This window comes from Aphis gossypii, chromosome 1, assembly GCF_020184175.1.
Source record: "Aphis gossypii isolate Hap1 chromosome 1, ASM2018417v2, whole genome shotgun sequence".
NCBI classification, from domain to species: domain Eukaryota; kingdom Metazoa; phylum Arthropoda; class Insecta; order Hemiptera; family Aphididae; genus Aphis; species Aphis gossypii.
Genome location: NC_065530.1, coordinates 79,575,167 through 79,595,640, shown reverse-complemented (window position 1 = coordinate 79,595,640; position 20,474 = coordinate 79,575,167). Strand labels below are relative to the sequence as shown.

The window sequence follows — 20,474 nt, the reverse complement described above, 5'->3', positions numbered from 1 at the left end:
CCCAAAAATATTATTTCATTTATTATAATATTAGTAGGTATACCTTTTTAATTATTAAAATATTTGTTGTGTCAACTTATATAACTCAACAATTAATAACATCTTTCTGTTAATACCGTAAAATAATAAAAAATAATTTCATGTAGGTATAAATAGATAAATAGATAATATTATATTAAAATAAAACAAAAATATCATTGCTTAGGTATAGAAAAAATTATATAATAATAATAATAATAATAATAATAGACGTAAAAGTTATTAACCCTTACGATTCACGAATAATGTAATTGAATTTTAACAAAATAATTAACATCATTATTTATTGTTTAAATAAGTAATTACGTTCACATTTGAACTTAAAATGTATATGGAAAATAATTAAATTGGTATTTTTTTAGATCTTATGATTCTATAATATGGACTAATACAATTCAGTCATAAATACATGACTACTTCTTCAAAACTATTGGTTATAAAATAGAAAAGTATTTTTTAAATTTATAACTACAAAATCGTTTGCAATTTTTTTGTGATTTTTAGCAGTTATGTCATAATTTTACTTTAACTGCATACACAATTGAACATATGTATTTTTATAAAGGTACATACTACATACACCAATAGCGTATTCACGGAGGTGGTTTTGGGGGCTTAAACCACCCCTTTGGTCTTTTTTTAATGTTATTATAATTTAAATTTATATTTATTTAATAATATTATGTTGTAGATATATTTTTATTCCTGTAACCACCCCATAAAGTCATTCTGGATACGCCAATGCATATAACCACAGAATATACCTAACAATATAACTATATAAAAACAACTCATGTGGTAGGTACCTATTTGGTAAAAACTAAATTGTTATACCTTAAGCGTTTTTGCTATTATTTTAATATTTATTCGAAATTTGTAGAAATAAAAATAAAAAAATTAAAATTTCTCTTGCTTATAAAAGCCGAAATATTTTGAATGTTTTCGTAAATAAAAAATTGTGATAGGTATATAAACATTTGGTAAACATTTCAAGTATCTATCTACGATAATTCGTTTTTAAATTACAATAAAAAGAGAAAATTGATTTTGTCGAAAATTACGATATAGTCCATAGGTACTTTTTTTATGTATTTTTTTTAATAATTATTTTAAAATTTAAAATTGTGTTTAAATTTGTATAGGGCGTAGGAGCTCAATCCTGAGTCAGACCTGCACTGCTCGTAGTCCGTAGATAGATGTCAGTGTTAAACACAAAGTCAAATAAGAGAAGTAATAATTTATCATTATGATAATATGTGATTACTGATTATGACGAAATACGGAAAATACTAAATAGAACTTAATGTAGAAAAGTACCTATATTTTTTTTTTATAATTGCTGAAAAAACTTGAATAGTAAAATTGATAGTTGATTCTTGATTTCTTAGAACTGGCAATAAAAAAAAAAAAATTGTGTGGATAAAATGTATTCTCTTTGCACTCAGCGATACTACTGCGCTCTAGTGCAATTGATACCGAAACACATGTTTAGTGAATGTATATATGTAATATGAATATACATACACACACACTTTTATGTAATATATATATAATTTTTTTAATCAGTCACAAAAAATGGAGAGTTTCAGCTGCAATTGTTTCGTTTTCAATTTTATTCAATTTCAACACGGTTAACCGTATGTTTTAATATAACTATTGTTTTTTAATTAGTTTTTAGTTAAACAAGAAGAATGCAGTCATAAAACCGGCGTTCTGTTTCGGTTTGCAAATTAAATTTCTGAAGAAAAAAAATTAATGCAATGATAACAGTGTTTATTGTCTTGGGTCACAACGTGTGAACGTCAGGGAATTATAATAAATTTTGGCGTACAATGAGCTAAAATTGGCCAATTTTCGTTGAGGAATATATACAATTAGGTGCCATGCAGAAAAGGGACCGGGAGAAGGAACAAAACGGTAAGGATGACAAGCGCGGTGGAAAATCCACCGGATCGAGGGCAATGCATTCAGCAGTTGCCGGACGTCATGGCTTGTCATCATCAGCCAACTCTAGTGTACTCATGGTTGGTCCAAATTTCCGTGTTGGCAAAAAGATTGGCTGTGGAAATTTCGGGGAACTAAGACTTGGTAAATAGAATATTATAAATATCACTCAATACTGCTTAATGACATACATATTATTTAGATTGGCTTATTGTTGTTTAAAAATAGTATGGTCTAAATGTATTAGGTATATTGATTATTAGCATCAGGGCCAGTTATAGGCGTAGATGTAGGCGATATAGATACAAGCCTACGGCGGAAAAATTTATATTTATATATAGAGGCGGCATTTAAAAAAAAATAAGAAAACAAGATGTGGCAATTTTGATCTTTGCCTACACATAAAAGTTTGTTTGCACCGGCCCTGATTAGCATTAAGAAAGAAACTAAATTTTTATGTAATCTTTGTAATTCAATATACCTACAGTTCACTATTTGGAAGTAGAATTTCTATTTGGTAGTGTTAATAATATCACAATTTAATTAAACATAGGACATTAGGATGAATATTTTTTTTTAGTCATGTAGATATTTGCGTTTATTTATAAACTTATTTAATCAATAAACCATTGAAGATTATTAACTATTTGAAAATGATTGTTTGCATTTAAAACCTGAAATTTAAAACAATTTAGTTATAAATAAAATAAAATTTGATCACTTAAAACTAATTTAATCCATAGTGGGCTAGTTTAAGACGTACTTTAATCACTTATTTCAGGGGTTAAATGTACATAACCACCATCAAAATAATTGAAGCCATCCAACAGTTTTAAATTATTTTACTGTATCATATTATAAAAATTATTTGTTTGTAAGTTGGTTGGACACCTTGACCTCTCTAAATATTTTTATTTAATAACTCTAATGAATAGCCTTAAAAAGGGAGACAATATATAATAATTTTATCCAGTTCCAGAATCCAATAACTCATATTACTACTATCATCTATTTTAAACCACTTATGAAGAGTATTTGGTTATTTTTATTTTTTTTATACACACTGTTGGTTGATCAAATATAATTATTTATTTAAATTGTATGTCATAATATAGTTTATATATTTTACCTAGACTAAATAAAGTATATTCTATTACTCAGGGCCATACTACCACTTAGGCTGTATAGGCTAAAGCCTAGGGCGTTAAATTTTAACGGTCAACACAATATAGCAAATTTTACCAATGTAAATTAGGTGGTAAATTTATTTTAGCCTATGGGCGGCAAAAACCTTAGTCCTGCTTTTACTATAGTTATTAATAAACCTTTGTTATAAAAATGCACAAAAAAATACTATAAAATTTCCTGAAAGTACAAAGTAAAATGATAGTATATAATGTCTGTTATAGCGATTTTTAATATTACAAAAATAATTTAGAAAGCAAAATTAAATTTAAAAGATAATAATAATATATTCATCAATTGAAAAATACACTATTACACTTCTACTTAGCAGTTAGCACTCTTCTACAAAAAATATTATGAAACAAAATATAATGACACAATCAATTATCCTATATAAATACAATCTAGCTAAGAAATTAATCTTTTGCCATTTGAAGCAGATAAATTAAAATGTTATCTGTGTGCATTTTTATGACCAAATTAAGATTTTAGAAACAAGGTTATTTGATGGTTATTCAAAGGAAAATCATTTCCATATTAATTATTTATTTTTGGTACCTATACACTAAATTTTCTATAATAATAAAGAAACTGCAATATACTTTGATAGATTATATATAGATACATTAAATAACCAAATTATATCAATAAATAACCATTAATGGCTTAATAAATATTTCCTCATTACGTTCTTTATTTCAAGAATCAAATTTCTATAGAGGTGAGTAACATACTGTAGCAAACAAAAAAAAAAAAATATTCAAATATATTAAGTTCCGAACCTAATTATAATTAACACATAATACATGCTTAGTAGAAATAGTAAATGTAAAAAAGAACAATTAGGTACCTGACAAACTGTCTATTACCTAATCTTATCTAAGATAGTACAATGAATAAATAACAGTTCATAATAATATTTAATAATAATTTATACCTACCTCAAAATTGTATTCACTTTAATAACCTTTAAGGTTCTAGTATATAAGTTTATGTCTGATTATGTATGTATAATAAATGCTACATTCAATTATTTACAATTGTGGTGTTTGGATGTTATTTTTAAAAATATCTTACTACTGAGAAAAATTATTAGTCTTTATTCGTGAAACAAGTGTCTATAAAATATTATTTTCGATAGGTATTGAATATGGGGCATTTTTTTTTATAGTGTCCTCGTTATTACACACAACATACAGAAGTTAACAAAATTACCTATTTATCATTTTGGAGATGATAAATTTTTAACTAACATAATTTCTAATGTTTTTAGTTATATTTAGGAATATGTTAATTTTTTGTTATGTCTGTGTTATTTTTTATTAGGTAAATAATACCTTGTTTAGGTTCTATGTAAAATTATTATTTTTTATTCTCATTTGGGATAATTGTATCAATAAAAATTAGTTTTATCAAAGTTATCTCGGTATTATTTAATCAGCATGGTTATATTTTAGTGATAATTTAATTTTTCAATGAACCATTTTTAAATTTAAAATTATGATATTAAAATTGTTTTCATTGTTTTAGTTTAAAATGTTAAATATTAGCTTATTTTTAGCCTTATCCAATCAATTCTTAATTCTAAATTTTGCTATTTATTATTTTTCTAATATCATGCATGATACTAATTCTTGAGGTTATATACTTAGTACATGGTTACTTTACTGTCACTTTATTGTATATTTGTATCGATTTTTGGAAGAAATATTTATCCTATATAGTTTATCCTAGTTCCAAAATATTTAATTGCCAAGAATTATTATTCAAGTTAATACTGTATCAGCTATACTCAATAGTGTATGTTTCAAACTTTTTAATTTGCTAAAAAAAAAATAAGCTATAAATGGTACTCAAAAATATTTTAATACCTATATCATGAATAATAATAATAATAATAATAATGATAATTTAATACAAATAACTAATAGGTAATTGTATTTATTTATGCATAATATTTATATTACAAAAATTTATAATTTTAATGTTTTTAAATGGATTATTTTATTATTTTTTTAGATTAAGTATAAATGCATTACCTATGTATATACTTTCAATAATATATTAAATTAGACTTGAACTTATAATAAAAGGATTGTTTTTATTAATCCTTTTAAACATTTGCAAAGTGACCCGTAATATTTTTTTTTTAAGTTTTGTTGGAATTATTGATTCTTTTTTAGTTTTAATGTTTAATATTACTCTGTTTGACTTAAATATAGTTATTAGTTTATAAGTTACTACAACCAATTTTAAAAAATCTTCAATAAAAATATTCCTATTAAACGAACTAAATATTTGAAAATAATTTGTTTAATTTTTAAAAAATATGTGTATTTTTAGGAAAAATATCTCATAAAAAAATGACTATTATAAGTTAAAATTTGGGTATTTATTGTATGAAGAAAGTGCATGCTAAAATTTGTTGAATAAATGGGGTGTGGGTATAAATATGAATAAATATTATAATATCTTTGACTTTAGACAATTAGACAATATTAAATTTTTCAATTACAGTGTGTTGAAATAATTAAAAATGTATTTTTAAATTTAAATATAATTTAAACAATTGAAAACAAAAAATGTAAATATATATATATATATTTTGGCTCATAAGTCATAGGTGAATATGGTATGTTTTTTAGTAAAAAAAAATTATTTGATAGATATTTAAAAAATTACGGCTAATTTTAAAGTTTTTGGTTTAAAATTGAAATGTTATTATTGTCTTTAAAACTAAAACTTAACTTGTTTGTCTTTCATTACTTTTTAGGTAAAAAAAAAATTAAGAATTTGTTCATTGTATTTGATCTTTATTAATTAAATTTTATGAAATATAATCAATTTTTACTAAATATCCATCAATTATTGATCAATGATAATGATTTTGAATTTTAATATTTGTAAGTAGATAATAAAGTGTTCATTATTTTTAGCCTGTAAAATTACTTGCTAAAATATAATATCTTGATCTAAAAAGAGATTTTCATGTCCTATATACATTCATAAATTACAATTTTCTTCTATTTTCAGAATATAATATTATAATCTATCTATAATTGATAAGGTTTTCCTTTATTGTTTACTTTATTTGCCTTGTTGACATAGTTTATAAAAATTTAGAGAATAAGACTAGGACTTGGTGCAAACATTTACATTATATATTTATCATTACTTTTATTTTTCATACATCACATAACTTAAAATGCTAACATTTTATTTACACCATTTTCTATTGGATAATTTCTGACACATTACCTAGTTCGGGGGTGAAACCTTTCAAGATTTTAGTTACATCACAAAGTCTGAATTGTCAAATATATTATTTTTATTTGTATTAGTTTCTGTTACTAATAAATAATATTATTACACATTTATACAAACCTATGTAAAAAATATATAATTCTGAAAAGTAAGTAAAATTCAATGAAATCAATTAAAGAGTTTAATGAGAACAATAAGTATATAAAATGAGATAATCTTTATTATGTAAAAAAAAGTTCTTAAAATATTATTTAATATTTAATAAATATTGGTATTTATTTAAAAAAAACGTAATAGTTGAGTATTTAAAATAGTATAAAAATCATCATAGTCGTGCCTACTGTACTTAAAAACACATGCCGTTATATTTAGAACAGAGTATCTGAATATTAGCTATGGTTACTAAATCCAGAGTGTGAGTCAAATGAGGAGTAAGCAAAACTGGATTTTTAGTAATTTTTTAAGTTTCTGTAAAGATTATTTTAAAATGTCTCATTTGATGGAATAAATTCAATAAAAAAAATAACATTACTATAAATTAAACAATTATTTAAATTCAAACTAAATTAATGTAAGAACTACTAAGTTAAAATTGTATCATATTTATTTTATTACGACTGAATATTCATTAAAAAAAAAAAAAAACCACTAGTACTAGCTGAATTAAGAAAAAAATTAAGAACAATATATATTTTCCATATCAATTGATTTAATAGAAAAACATATTAAACAATCAAATCATATCCTTACTTTGAGCAATTAAATTATAAATTTGTTGCCAATTTTTTTTTATCATAAAAATACTGTTACATATTATTTTTGAAATAATGGGTTATATAAACCATATTGTTACTAAATTAAAATTAAGTTATAACAATAATGTATTATATGTATTGATTTTAATTTAGTTTCATCAAATAATGTCTATATAATTTTTTTTATAAATATTTTTTTAATTTGATGTATCAATGTGTTTAATTTAAACTATTTTTGTTCATTTATGTGTAATATGAAAAAAGAATCAATTGAAATGATCATTATTTAATATTTATGCCTTATTTGTACATATTATTTTACTGAAATTCTTGTTTACCAACTAACCCAAAAACCCTTTGCCAGGTAAATATGTTTCCCTCTGGTCAATAATATCTAAGCCTATTTTAATGTTAGTATAATTTTTATTTTTACATACTTACAAAATTCAAGTTATTATCGGGCTTTTTTTTGTTAAAATATTTTATTATAATTTATAGTTTTTTTAAACCCGTAAATTATATTAATTTATTAGTCTAAATTTAAATTATTGTATGCAAAATAATTGTTAAATTATACCATAGGTCTCCATCTTAAGCTTGTCTAGCTTTTTAAATTAGCCAGCCATTAAAGTTTTTGTCAGGAAATCACTAAAATGATTCTTTTCCTTTCTACAATTATAGTTATAATAAAATAATATAATGTAATATATATTTAGAAAATATGTAACATGTATATTTATATGTAATACATACCTATTATAAATAATATAAGTTCTCTTTATTCAATTGTATTAGATCTCTATCCATGATCAAACAACTTAAATTAAATATGTCTTAGATTTGGCCTGGTAGGTATATATATATATAAGATTAAGTCAAGTCTTGAGTTGAACATTACCTTATAATTTTTTATTGTTGGAATATTAAGAAACTATGAAAACAATTTTTTTTCAGTTTCTATGCTGGATAATTAGTCATAAACTCATAACTCACAAGTACCAAGGTGGAGACTTAGTTCTTCAAAAACTCATGTAATTCCACTTAAAATGCATTTATATTTTATAATATTATCTTATTGCCCAATATTGCATTGATAATTTCTTATAAAAAAATTATTTTCTTTTTTTAAATAATAATAATATGTATCTATAAGGTAATATAGGTAATACATTATTTAAACTATGTTTATATAAAAGATTTCAAGTAGGTATAATTTTTTTTAATTTAGGGAAATTTATATTCAATTTAATAATAATAATAAACTTATGTGGCTCAGCGCTGTGCAGTGGCTGAAATTAATCACGCATTGTGATTAAGAGAAAGCAACGGCCGCTGCCACACATACACGTGTTCCTAACCGACCGTACCAACCGTAACACAACCTATCCAACTAACCCTTACCCCTACAACAGCTAATGGCCTTAGTCGTTGGGCTTAAGTTCAATAAAAAAAATAATTAACTTATGATGAATACTAAAGGTTATTCATTAAAGCATTGGTAAAATAAAAATGAAAACTGATATTTTTAATGACAAAAAAATCTATTCATAATCTTAAAATAAATTTTAGAAATAAACTTTTGTAAACTTAATGTTTATTTTTACCTGGTGTTAATATTTATAATACTATTGACTAGTTGTACATCATTTATAGGTTATAAAAAAAAAAACAGTATACCAAATAATTTAAAAAAAAAATATGATAATGAGCTATAAACTTGAACTCTGATTACTACCTAATTATAGTAATTTATACTTATTCTATATAACTGTAGAGTAATATCAATGGATATTTTCTTTTTTCATGTGAATCTCATGTCAAAAATTCTTATATTTATCTGAGTTACTTATTGTATTATAGATTGTAAATAAAAAATAATTTTTATAAAAAAAAACTTATTTGAGCACATGGTTTTTTATGTTGAATAATTATGTGTATTATATATTGTATAATATCTTTTTTATTTTTGCAGGAAAAAACTTATACACAAATGAACATGTGGCAATAAAAATGGTAAGAATCATATTATTATAATTATATTTATAATTAATTAAGCAGCACAATTTAAATAACAGCTAGATAGTAAATATTTTTATGTATTCAATAACTTAAATAGGTTTATGTTTAAATATTTTTATATTTTATTTTTCATTTATTTTAGGAGCCAATGAAGTCTAAAGCGCCTCAATTACATTTGGAATATCGCTTTTATAAATTACTTGGATCTCACGGTAAAGATAAATATATTCAGAAAATATTTTATTTTTTATTTTTATTATTATTGAAACACTGGGGTTTAGTATTAAATTTACTAACACTTTGTATTTGTATTTTATACAATATATTAACAATATGTTTAATTTCACAGCTCCTGCTTTCTTCTCAGACGGCATACCAGAAGTATTTTTTTTTGGTCCATGTGGCAAGTATAATGCTTTAGTCATGGAACTCCTTGGTCCCAGTCTTGAGGACTTATTTGATATGTGTGGGCGTGAGTTTTCGCTCAAAACTGTTCTCATGATTGCCACCCAATTGGTAATTGTTTTATATTTATTTTTTGGTTGATAAAAAAATGTAATATTCTTGGTTTTACATTTTCCAGTATAGTTATAATTAATTTGTTGGTATTATTTTAAAGTTGCACAGGATAGAATATGTCCATGGCCGACATCTTATATATAGAGATGTTAAACCAGAAAACTTTCTTATTGGTCGTACTTCAACAAAAAAGGATAAAACTATTCATATTATAGGTATAAAATATATTTTATTAAAAAAATTGTGAATTACACTCATAAACTGTCACTTATTTATATAAATAATATTTTATTATAGATTTTGGTTTAGCTAAAGAATACATAGATTTAGAAACAAATAAACATATACCATACCGGGAACATAAAAGTTTAACTGGTACAGCAAGATATATGAGCATAAACACACATTTAGGAAAAGGTATTTAATTATTATAATTATTTTAATAGTTAATGTATTTTTTCAGATTCTTTTATTAAATATTATTCTATGTTTTTAATCGTAACATTATTCAAGAACCTTAAGTATTAAAAAAAAATAAAAGTTCACGAATAATAACTTTTTCAATGTTAAATATTATTCTATGTTTTTAAACATAACAAATGTAAAGTATTTATTTGTTAAAAAACATAATATTACTAGTATATTTTTTTTTATTATTTAACAGCTAAATAATAAAATATTTTATTTTAAACTAATAAAGTTTTATGATTTAATGATTAATTTGAAATATTCTCTTTTACCCTTCTCCTATTGATTTTTAATAGTTTGGTTTATTAATTTTTTTTAATATGTTTTTATTTAAAATAAGCATTAAGTTCTTATGGTTTTGTACAGAACAAAGTCGGCGAGATGATTTAGAAGCTCTTGGGCATATGTTTATGTACTTTTTACGAGGCTCATTACCATGGCAAGGCTTAAAAGCTGATACTCTTAAAGAAAGATATCAAAAAATTGGTGATACAAAACGAGCCACTCCTATAGAAGTTTTGTGTGATGGATATCCCGGTAATTATTGATGTATATAAAATGATTTTAGTTTTAATCAATTAAATATATTTTTTAGAGGAAATGGCTCAGTATTTACGTTACGTTAGACGATTGGATTTTTTTGAGACACCAGACTATGAATATTTGCGTACATTATTCAAAAATTTGTTTGAGAAAAAAGGTTATGTTAATGACTCTGAATTTGATTGGACGGGCAAAACAATGGTATGTTATGCTTTATTTTTATATTTAATTTCTGACGAGTAATAACTAATGTGCATGAATATTAATAACATTAATTAAAAACTGTATTTCTATTACAAACGCATTTTTATTTGTACGTATTTTATAAGTATAAAATAGCAATAAAATATAATTTATACTGTATAGGGAAAAACATTTTCATTCTATAATCTATCATAGTAGCGTAGCTAGACAATTTTTCTTGGGTAGGCCCGATATTTTGGTGGAATAAGGATTATCAATGAATATTTTTATTAAATAAAAAACATAATATAAAACATTCATTTTTGAAGAAAAGTGGGTTGGCTCGGGCCTACCAGGCCTACCTGCTGGCTACACCACTGCTCTATCAATTTGCTAAACTTTTAGTTTTTAAAACCTTTTTAGTATTTTTAATAAATAAAAAATTAGATATCAACTATTTTATTTTTCTAAGTATATTTAACAAATTATTACTAACAACTAGTAATAATTTGTTAATAAGTATAGATTTTCTACTGAAAAAATATAGTTGCTTTAACTCTAGGCATTTTACATTTAAAAATGAAAAACTATAAAAATAAAATAAATCTAAAACAAATACCAGAAACACTAAATAGACACTGAATATATTATATTATGAGTACCCTGTACGTATGGCTGTGTATCTATGTTATTATATTATTATATTTTGTACTGTGATCAATTATCTATCTAAAAATATAATTAATAAATAGAAAAATAATCTAATCATCGATCTGCTAGTGCTTCTGGGAAAACCATGCTTCCGCGAACAGACAAGTGACAAGAACTATATTATGTGATAACATTTTTTAATAAATTTAAATCTAACAATTTTGGTTGTTTATTAAATAAAATTAAAACAATACAGAATTAGTTTTAACTTAGCATAAAACGTATTTATTTCTTAATTGGTTATTTGTGTTTGTGCAAAATAAATGAAAATGCCTAAAAGTTCTCTACCTTAGTAATGATTAAATAATTGTAAAATATGAAAAAATAATAATTATTAATAAAAAAAAAACATGTGTAATTACTTGTTAATATTATTTTAATTTTATAAATTTTTAAAATATTACTTATTAGGTATTTAATTAATTAACTTTATTTATAAATTGTATTGTTGACTATTTTGAATTTAATTAGTATAATTATTAAATATTATGTTAGTTAGATTTAATGCTTTTAACACATTTAAAATTAAAATCCACAACTAGAATTATTATTTATTTTGAGCTCATAAATGTTTCTTCTTAGAATAACATTTTATTTATTTTATTATACATTTGCAGTATAATATTATATCTTGAAGAAATTATTATTTCGTTACCGACATAATAATTTTGGTTCTTTTTACTTTTATTTTTGTACTTTCTGTGCATGCTGCATGATTTTTTTTTTTGTGTTATCTTATGCTATAAAATCAGAAACGTGGCTTGTTTAACATACTTCGCGTTATACGCAACATAACCAATGAAAGTCCTCAAACATCTGAAAGCAATTTGGTAAGTTGCATGGATAACATTTATAGTGGTCATTAAAAATTGTATGGTTTTTTATTTTATTTTTTTAAGTATAACGTTTTTAAATATTTGTTGAGTTTATTTATAAAATGATGTATAATATAAATATTTTTTTTTTCCAGTGCACGTTAGTTGGTTCCATACAGTCCAGTCAAGAAGTTATTTTATCACCAAACAGAGAAAGACAAGTTGCAGGCAGCAAGGTAAAATAATTTATTAGCTTTAATCATTTTATATTATTCTTAATCAAAACATATTGTATTATTATTAATGTGCAAGGACAATGACGAAATGTCAGTCTACAGTGATGATAATGATGATAGTGTATTGTTAATCAATAAGGTATCAATTTCATTAAAGCCCATTCAATTTTTTATCCTGCAAACACCATTATGCATAGTATAAACCATTAATATATGTGTAATATTCATTTAATTTATTTAATACCAGTAGAATCATTCCTATATAAATTATGTTTTTACTTTAACAAATTGTTATCTTTCATTAAATGCTAATAAACATTTAGTGATACAATTTATTGTTGTATTTTTAAATTTTTTTTTACATTATTATACATTTTTAGTCTGGAACAAAAGGTTGGCAAGATGGTTCTAAGCTTCCAGGTCACACACTAGGAAACTTAACCCCTGCTGATCGTCATGGAAGTGTTCAAGTAATTTAATCCATAATTATTATTTTATTAAATATTTTAATTTCTTTGAATTTATTTCATACTTAAAGGTGGTAAGCTCGACTAATGGTGAATTGGCAAATGATGATCCAACTGCTGGCCATTCCAATACTCCTATTACAGCACAAGCTGAAACGGAAATTGTTGATGACACTAAGTATGATGAAAAGTTTTGTACATGCATTTTCAATGATTAATCTAAACTAAATGTTGTTTATAGATGTTGTTGTTTTTTTAAACGTAAAAAGAAGAAAACTCCTCGTCCTAAGTGACTAACAGTGGTTAAATGCAGCTCTGAACGAGAAGCTGTCACGCTGTTACGCGCCACCTCGCACTCTAACTCGCGTGACAGTGCCCTAAATGTTCCCGTTCCGACCATTACGTGAGATTGCATTATCCAAAATATTAAATATTATTTTGTATTTAATTTTGAAACATCTCTTTCCTTTTTTTTTTTTTTTTGTAATTAAATTAATAGGTTACAATATATTTATATCTTAAAAAGAAAAAAATCATACTAAAATAACATATAATAGACTGTTAGCATTTGGTCACCTGTGCATTCCGTCAACGATCAATAAAAATATATGATGCCAAGATGCTTCAATTGTTGACACTAGTCTTGACATTAGACAGTAAGACAGTATAATATTCATTTATTGCTTTTTTATTTGTAAAAAATTATATATATAAATGTACATGATGAAGAATTATCAAGTACATTCACGTTCTCTTGTTCAAAAGAAAAAAGGACTCAGAAGTATAGATTTTATTTGATTGGTTTGCTTATTAAACAAAAATTTTTAATTATTTATGTCAAAAAAATATTTATACTTAAGTTACCTAAGTAGTAATTTTTTATAATATATAAAAATAAATGCGCCCTACATTAGTTCCTGTAAATAATTAAATAAAATTCCGTTTCAATTAACTTTTATATTAAAAACAAATATATGTAAATCTATTTATGTTAATTTCTATTAAGTTTTGGTTCAGGAACACATCAATCAATACCTCACTTACTTTTTCCTATAACTGCCCATAAAGAGCTTAAGTATATTTTTTTTAATTAAAATTTTTTTCTGAGTTCAAGCACTTGGTTCGTCCAGATTGTATAATAAAATTATTATACTATTTATTTAATTATTATTATTATTATTATTATTATTATTATTATTATATTATTATTATTTTGTTACTCAGAATATATTTATGACTTGGGTGAGATTACTGCTCTGTTAAAATTCAATCTAAATATGTACTTTCTATTTTTATTATTTTTTAAAATTTAATATAACCGTTAATTTTAAATATTTTTCAATATTAATTTGATGTAATATTGAATAAGATATTGTTATTTATGTCCCAAATAAAAATGATACAAATTTTTGGTTGTTTTGTATTATTATTGAATTAAGTGTATAATTTGAATTAACTGTAAACTTAATTATCAAAATATAATTATGTGAATGTTTTATTCTCATGCTAATCTCATCATTTGACATTCAGATTTTTTTTTTTTTTTAAGATATTTATTATTATTTAATAAATTAAGTACACATTTAAATTATGGTTTATTATCGAACAATTTTATTCCAATAATAGTTCATAAACAGTTGATGAGTAATTTCATCCAAGAGTTCTATGAATAAATGTTAAATATTTCAACCTGGTTTTACTAGTGTGAAATATACAATAACCGAATGGGTTAATAGTTATTTACCGCATTTTGGAAAATAAACTGATTTTAGAAGTTAAACTAAAAGCTTCAATTAACGTAAGCATATGCATTCAATTATCTACAATTCACAAAATGTTTAATAAAATAATTGCTTGTGATGTACAAAATACTTATGTAATATAAATATATTATATAACATTGTGTTTTTTTTTAATTTTTCGAGTAAAAAATATTGTTATGTTCGTGATATGTACATTTTTAGCTAATTTTTAGGTGAAAACATAATTTTACTACTACTATTTAATTTAAAAAAATAATATTTATTATTATAATTTTTTTTTTTTTTTTTGATGTTTAGTTTCAAATTTATCATTTTCAATTTTTTTTAATATAATAAAAATACAAAAATATTGTGAATTTGATATTATTATTTTTATTATTATGATAACCTTTATATTGCTTATAGATAACTAATTATACAGTTACTGTAAATTTTACTTAGTAAAAGTTATCCTTACACAAAGTATTAAAACATTTAAAAAAAATTGAAAATTTTATTATATTATGTTGTGATACTTGGTGGTTATTAACTTAAAAAGTAGGTATTGATGATATTATCTGTATCTACTAAATTTTAAATGCATCTAAGCAATGTCTTTTTAAACCAATCTGTTTACTTTGTATAATTTTCGTATATTGTATGTTTTACCTATTCCAATTTTCGGTAAATCATTAAAATGATCAACTATTATACTAGATACTGATTATATAGTACTAATTACTGAAAATTGCATGAATAATGAGGTAGGTACCGAAAAAAATCAATGATCATGAACTTCATCTTATAGGAGTAGGTACCTAATGTCTGCTCAGTAAATAATGGCTATTCTTTCAATTTCCAATGTGGAAGGCCATAGTTTTAGAATATTTGATATCTTCTTAAAAGTAACTAAATAATCTTACATTTTTTGGCAAATTTGCGAACTAGATTTTTGTTACGTTTTACCATTGATTATAGATTGTCAATACTAATATTTATATTAATGGTTCTATATATAAGTAGGTACCTACGTATAGGAGTCGTAGTATAAACACAATTAATGCCATCTTCAGATTTTTTTACAATAGGTAAGCGATCTTACTAACAATAAACATTTAAATGCCTAACACAATATTTTAACTAGGTCACATTCTAGTATTCAACAAAATCCGTGATTGGATTTGAACTCTTCCCGAAGTAAAATAAAAAAAAAATGTAAGTACTAAAAAAATAACAAATGTCTATAGTACTATAATAATTGTATAATGTACCTATTTGTTTTGTATTTGTTTACATTGGGTACTTTTGTATAGTAGGACTAGTAGTTATAGATCTTTTAAGGTTATATAAAGTATATTATTTTACATTTAAGTTATTCAAAATTTAATAAGTTAGATTTTTAATTTCCTAGTTAGGTGGTACCATCAAATAACATACATTGGTAAATAAGTAGCAATATTTTGAACACCAAAATTATTTGTATACACATTTCGTTTAGCCTTGTAGACCATTTTCGTTTCATTATGTAATAGGTACCTACTTAGTGGATATTATTATTATTGCCCTGTAGTTTTCATATTATTTCGCATTAAGTTCAAAATACAATTATAAAATAAATTAATTGATCATCGTTTAAATTGACGCATCGGAACATTTTACAATATTATAGAGGTATGACTAGTATAAATATTTGCATCTTGCATGATAGTAAGTAAGTGCAGGTACGTAAGTCTTATATAGTTCATAGATTGATGACTAGGCACTAGGGAATGAAAATTTCTCAGTCCTCAAGCCATTTTAACTAAGTAGTTGTTTTTTTGTTAGCCACCCAATTTTCTAGGATTCTGCAGACTGTAATAATAGGATTGATTAAATATAGAATAGACTATTCTCAATTATAATAGGTAGAACAAGTATGTACTCTATGTCTCTTTGTCATTTGGCTTTCTATTGACTATTATCATACTTAAACTATATATTGTTTTCTAATTTCTTTAATCATTTATTAGTCAATCGACAATATTAACAAAATAAATATATCTAGGCAGTTAACGTATCTCTCTTTCTCTCTCTGTATATATTATATATAATAGCGTTATTGAAAAAATAAATAATTATTGGAACATTATTGCATAAATTATTGATAAATTCTGTCATTACTATAATAATTTGGATGTCTACCTAGAAATTATTTAATAGTTTTGAACGAATTATTAATTGTAACTTGTATGTATCATTTAATTATTGGTTTTAGGCTTTAGCCTCTATAGGTGAAGGTAGTGAGATAGGTACCTACTCATTAATTATTGTGTTGGGTACCTAGGTAACAATAATAATGTTCTTATGTCGTTACCTATTACCTATCTCCTTGCTATATTTTATTGTTAGGATTATTATTATTTATACAAATTTTAAATATCTAATTCTATTATTTTAAATCAATAAAAATTAGAATTCATCGAATAACATAAATTATCATACTACTCAGTACCTACATAAATAATACATTATATTATGATTGTTTTAGATTCATTGGCATATTTTAATGAGTCTATAAATAAAATTAGCAGTATTATTAGAATTATAAATGTTAATTATTTTAAATTCTATTAAAGATGACGTAGATAACTTAGGTAAGTATACGAGTTTACTTAAATCATTTTATATTTCTATCAATTCTATCCATACCGCAAATTATAGAATATGAATTTATAAGCGTGAATAAAATATAATAGGTAACCGTGTAATTTATAAATATAGTTGTGCTATACCTACCTATTGGTGGATTATAACTTAGTTTAATAGTTTACTGTTTAGGTAATATAAAATGTTATAAAAATTTTTTTAAAAGCTCCATACCATGTAAATTTGTTTAAAAATTTGACTTAGGTCGTTTTTCCACCATCATAACTAATACTCAATGAGACACTAGGTTAAATATCGTCAGCATTGGCTTAACAACAGGATGGCAAAATACGGCTATGCCCCGATGCCCTTGACGGCTGGACTTGGAAGGGCCCTCGACCTTTGTAAATACAATTTGTACTTACAAAAATTTTAATTTTATCTTAAAATTCTTGTCATGTTGTTTTAGAGATTAAAAAAGGCAAAATATATCATATTTCATATAAAAGTACGAGCTGGGACGCTGGGTTGAATTTTTATATTATTAATTGAAAAAAAAATGTAGACAACGCAGAATGAATCCAAGATTTACATTAAACTTTATTTTATCAGTGTATGACTGTACTGTAACTTGTAAGACATATAAAGTCTATGTCCCATAACGTAAAATCGCATAAATCAAATAAACTTTTTTTTTTTTTTTAATTGAAAAATGTTGGGAACATAAACGATGATAATAATCAAACACGTCTTATTTGTTACTGCCCCGCGGAGCATCTAATTTATAATAACCTACGCGGCTACGCCTCTGTCTGTCTATTATTGTCGTGAATATTTTTAACACATTAAAAATTTTATACTTCAATTAGACTCGAATGATTTACTAGCAATTAAAACTCTAAATACTTACCTGGTCTAACACCCGGAAATAGAAGCAAATTTAAAATTCATAAAAAGTAATTTCGAATTTTTGGCCAAGTATTAAAATTATACACTTAGAAACATCAGGGGTGCTATTATCAGAATCAGTTTGTTGTACAAAAAGGAAAGACATCAAATTAAATTAACTTCGGGAAAAACTGGAGACGTAATTTTTAAAAAAAAGTAGAAACTTGATAAAGTGTTAAACAAAAATTTAAGATTTAAAATTCATACAATAATATTATATTAATATCGAGTAGGTATTCTAAGAGGCGAAAAAATATCAAGAGAGTAAATACTTGAATATTTAACAAGTGATTATATTTTAGTCCATTGATAATTTGCTCCTGCAGGCCTGTATATGTAATCTGTAAACATCGAACGTAACTTTTTCAATTATAAATATATATATATATTATATATATTGTCCGATTGTCGAAGAAGATTATTATTTGAAAAACTTAAAATAAAAAATTTAGCTGAACAATACAATTCCATTGATATAAATAGGTACTTAAATCATTTTGTAACCATTGTTTAATTTATTTTTATAAATTATCTTAAACAAAACAAATTTAATTTACAGATTAACTATGTGGAAGAAGAAAAACAGCAGGCTTGTGATTAGAAATCTATTTTAAACTAATGGTTCAAATTTAATGCTTTTTTGGAAGATTTGTAGAGCTTTATTGAATAATTTTAAACGTTTTTCATCAGCTTTTTACTGCTTAAAAATCCGTTTTCTAATTATGAGTAATAATATAATATCATATACTACAATAATTATAGTATCGGTACAGTTATTATAGAAGTCTCAGTACCTATGTTAATTTTTCTTGATTACTAAATTGATAGGTATATCTATGTAAGTATCATCATCTTTAGTAGTTTAATCTTTACAAAAGGTTATTAAAATTTTAAATTTATAATATTACTTTTTTGTACCTACTTCATAAATGGCAATGTATAACGTGAGGTTAGCAGTTTTTTTTATTTTTGTAATTTTATATCATACATTCTACATATAAAAATGTAACATACACTTGCTAACTAGGCATATATTAATATATTATACTGTTTAGTTCGATCGTGGCAAATATTACAGATATTTGCAATATTTGTTTACATTTTTAAACAAGGCATTATAATATTATTGTTTTAAAGTTAATGGTTAAATTAAACAATTTTTTTTCGGAGAATGTAAATTACTTGCCAGTTAGGGTTAGCTAATGGCTAATGTAGGTATGGTATCGTCGGTGTCTAATCTAATCGAAATACTGATTGATAAATTTAGATGTATTGCAATTGCACATTAATTACGATTTACGATGTAAAAACATTAAACAATTACACTTTACAGTATCACTCACACACACACAACTACACAAGTAAACAACACACTTACAAATAATTTAGCATAGTCAATACTATAAATTGACATTTGACACAACACACATTGAATAGAATACCACGTTGGTTATTGCATTCTAATGAACTTATACCAATCTCATGGCACTACTTAATTTTCGATTTCATTTAATTGAATAATCCTGTAATTAGCTAATTAGTAAAACTGAAAATGCTTATAATGTTGATACTTATACATAGCTTTGAATTTCAAATTTAGACCAAGGGGTACCAAAAAAGTGGTACGTGGTACATAAACATGGTTAGCCCTATTAGTTACTAGAAATAAGGATAGAACTGATGTGTTTTCATAACATGCAGTTGCAGTTATTACTACACAAATTAAATACTCATCAATGATCAATCTTTTGTGTATACCAACACGTTAAAGCATTAATATGTAGACATAATTTATGTATCAGCTATCAGGCAATTCGGTAAGTAGATTTAATTATTGAAGTATAACTAGTATAATGTACCTACCTACCTATAGATACATACATAAATAGTTACCTATCTATTAGATGTCTTATACGCGGCTCACACCTGTCAATTATTATTAAGTATACATCAACTGTTCAAAACAGTAGTATTTTAAAAGCATTTACTATATTTTATCCAGGAAACACTT

The 20,474-nt window shown here is 23.9% G+C and overlaps 1 protein-coding gene across 3 annotated transcripts; it reads left to right on the top strand.

The window, feature by feature from the left end:
- Positions 1-1,587: 1,587 nt before the first annotated feature.
- Positions 1,588-15,048, top strand: LOC114119752 (casein kinase I). Of its 3 annotated transcripts, XR_007606749.1 has the most exons (14): positions 1,588-2,127; positions 9,160-9,200; positions 9,349-9,418; positions 9,556-9,722; positions 9,826-9,940; positions 10,023-10,142; positions 10,560-10,730; positions 10,789-10,937; positions 12,383-12,460; positions 12,601-12,681; positions 13,062-13,151; positions 13,220-13,326; positions 13,390-13,551; positions 13,648-15,048. XR_007606749.1 is itself a non-coding variant. In XM_050209896.1 (13 exons), exons 1-13 carry the CDS (start codon positions 1,923-1,925, stop codon positions 13,439-13,441), a joined length of 1,446 nt encoding a protein of 481 aa, XP_050065853.1. In that variant the 5' UTR covers positions 1,588-1,922; the 3' UTR covers positions 13,442-15,048. The 3 variants fall into 3 exon arrangements, 2 of the variants coding, with proteins under 2 accessions (XP_050065853.1, XP_027837238.1); XM_050209896.1 differs by having other exon boundaries at positions 13,390-15,048; XM_027981437.2 differs by lacking the exon at positions 12,383-12,460 and having other exon boundaries at positions 1,589-2,127; positions 13,390-15,048.
- Positions 15,049-20,474: the final 5,426 nt, after the last annotated feature.

Coding starts and splice junctions, on each gene's coding strand:
- LOC114119752 (XM_050209896.1), top strand. CDS start 1,923: ATGCAGAAAAGGGACCGGGAGAAGGAACAAAACGGTAAGGATGACAAG. Junction 10,731..10,788: donor TTTGTGTGATGGATATCCCG/GTAATTATTGAT, acceptor TATATTTTTTAG/AGGAAATGGCTCAGTATTTA. Junction 13,152..13,219: donor ATCGTCATGGAAGTGTTCAA/GTAATTTAATCC, acceptor TCATACTTAAAG/GTGGTAAGCTCGACTAATGG.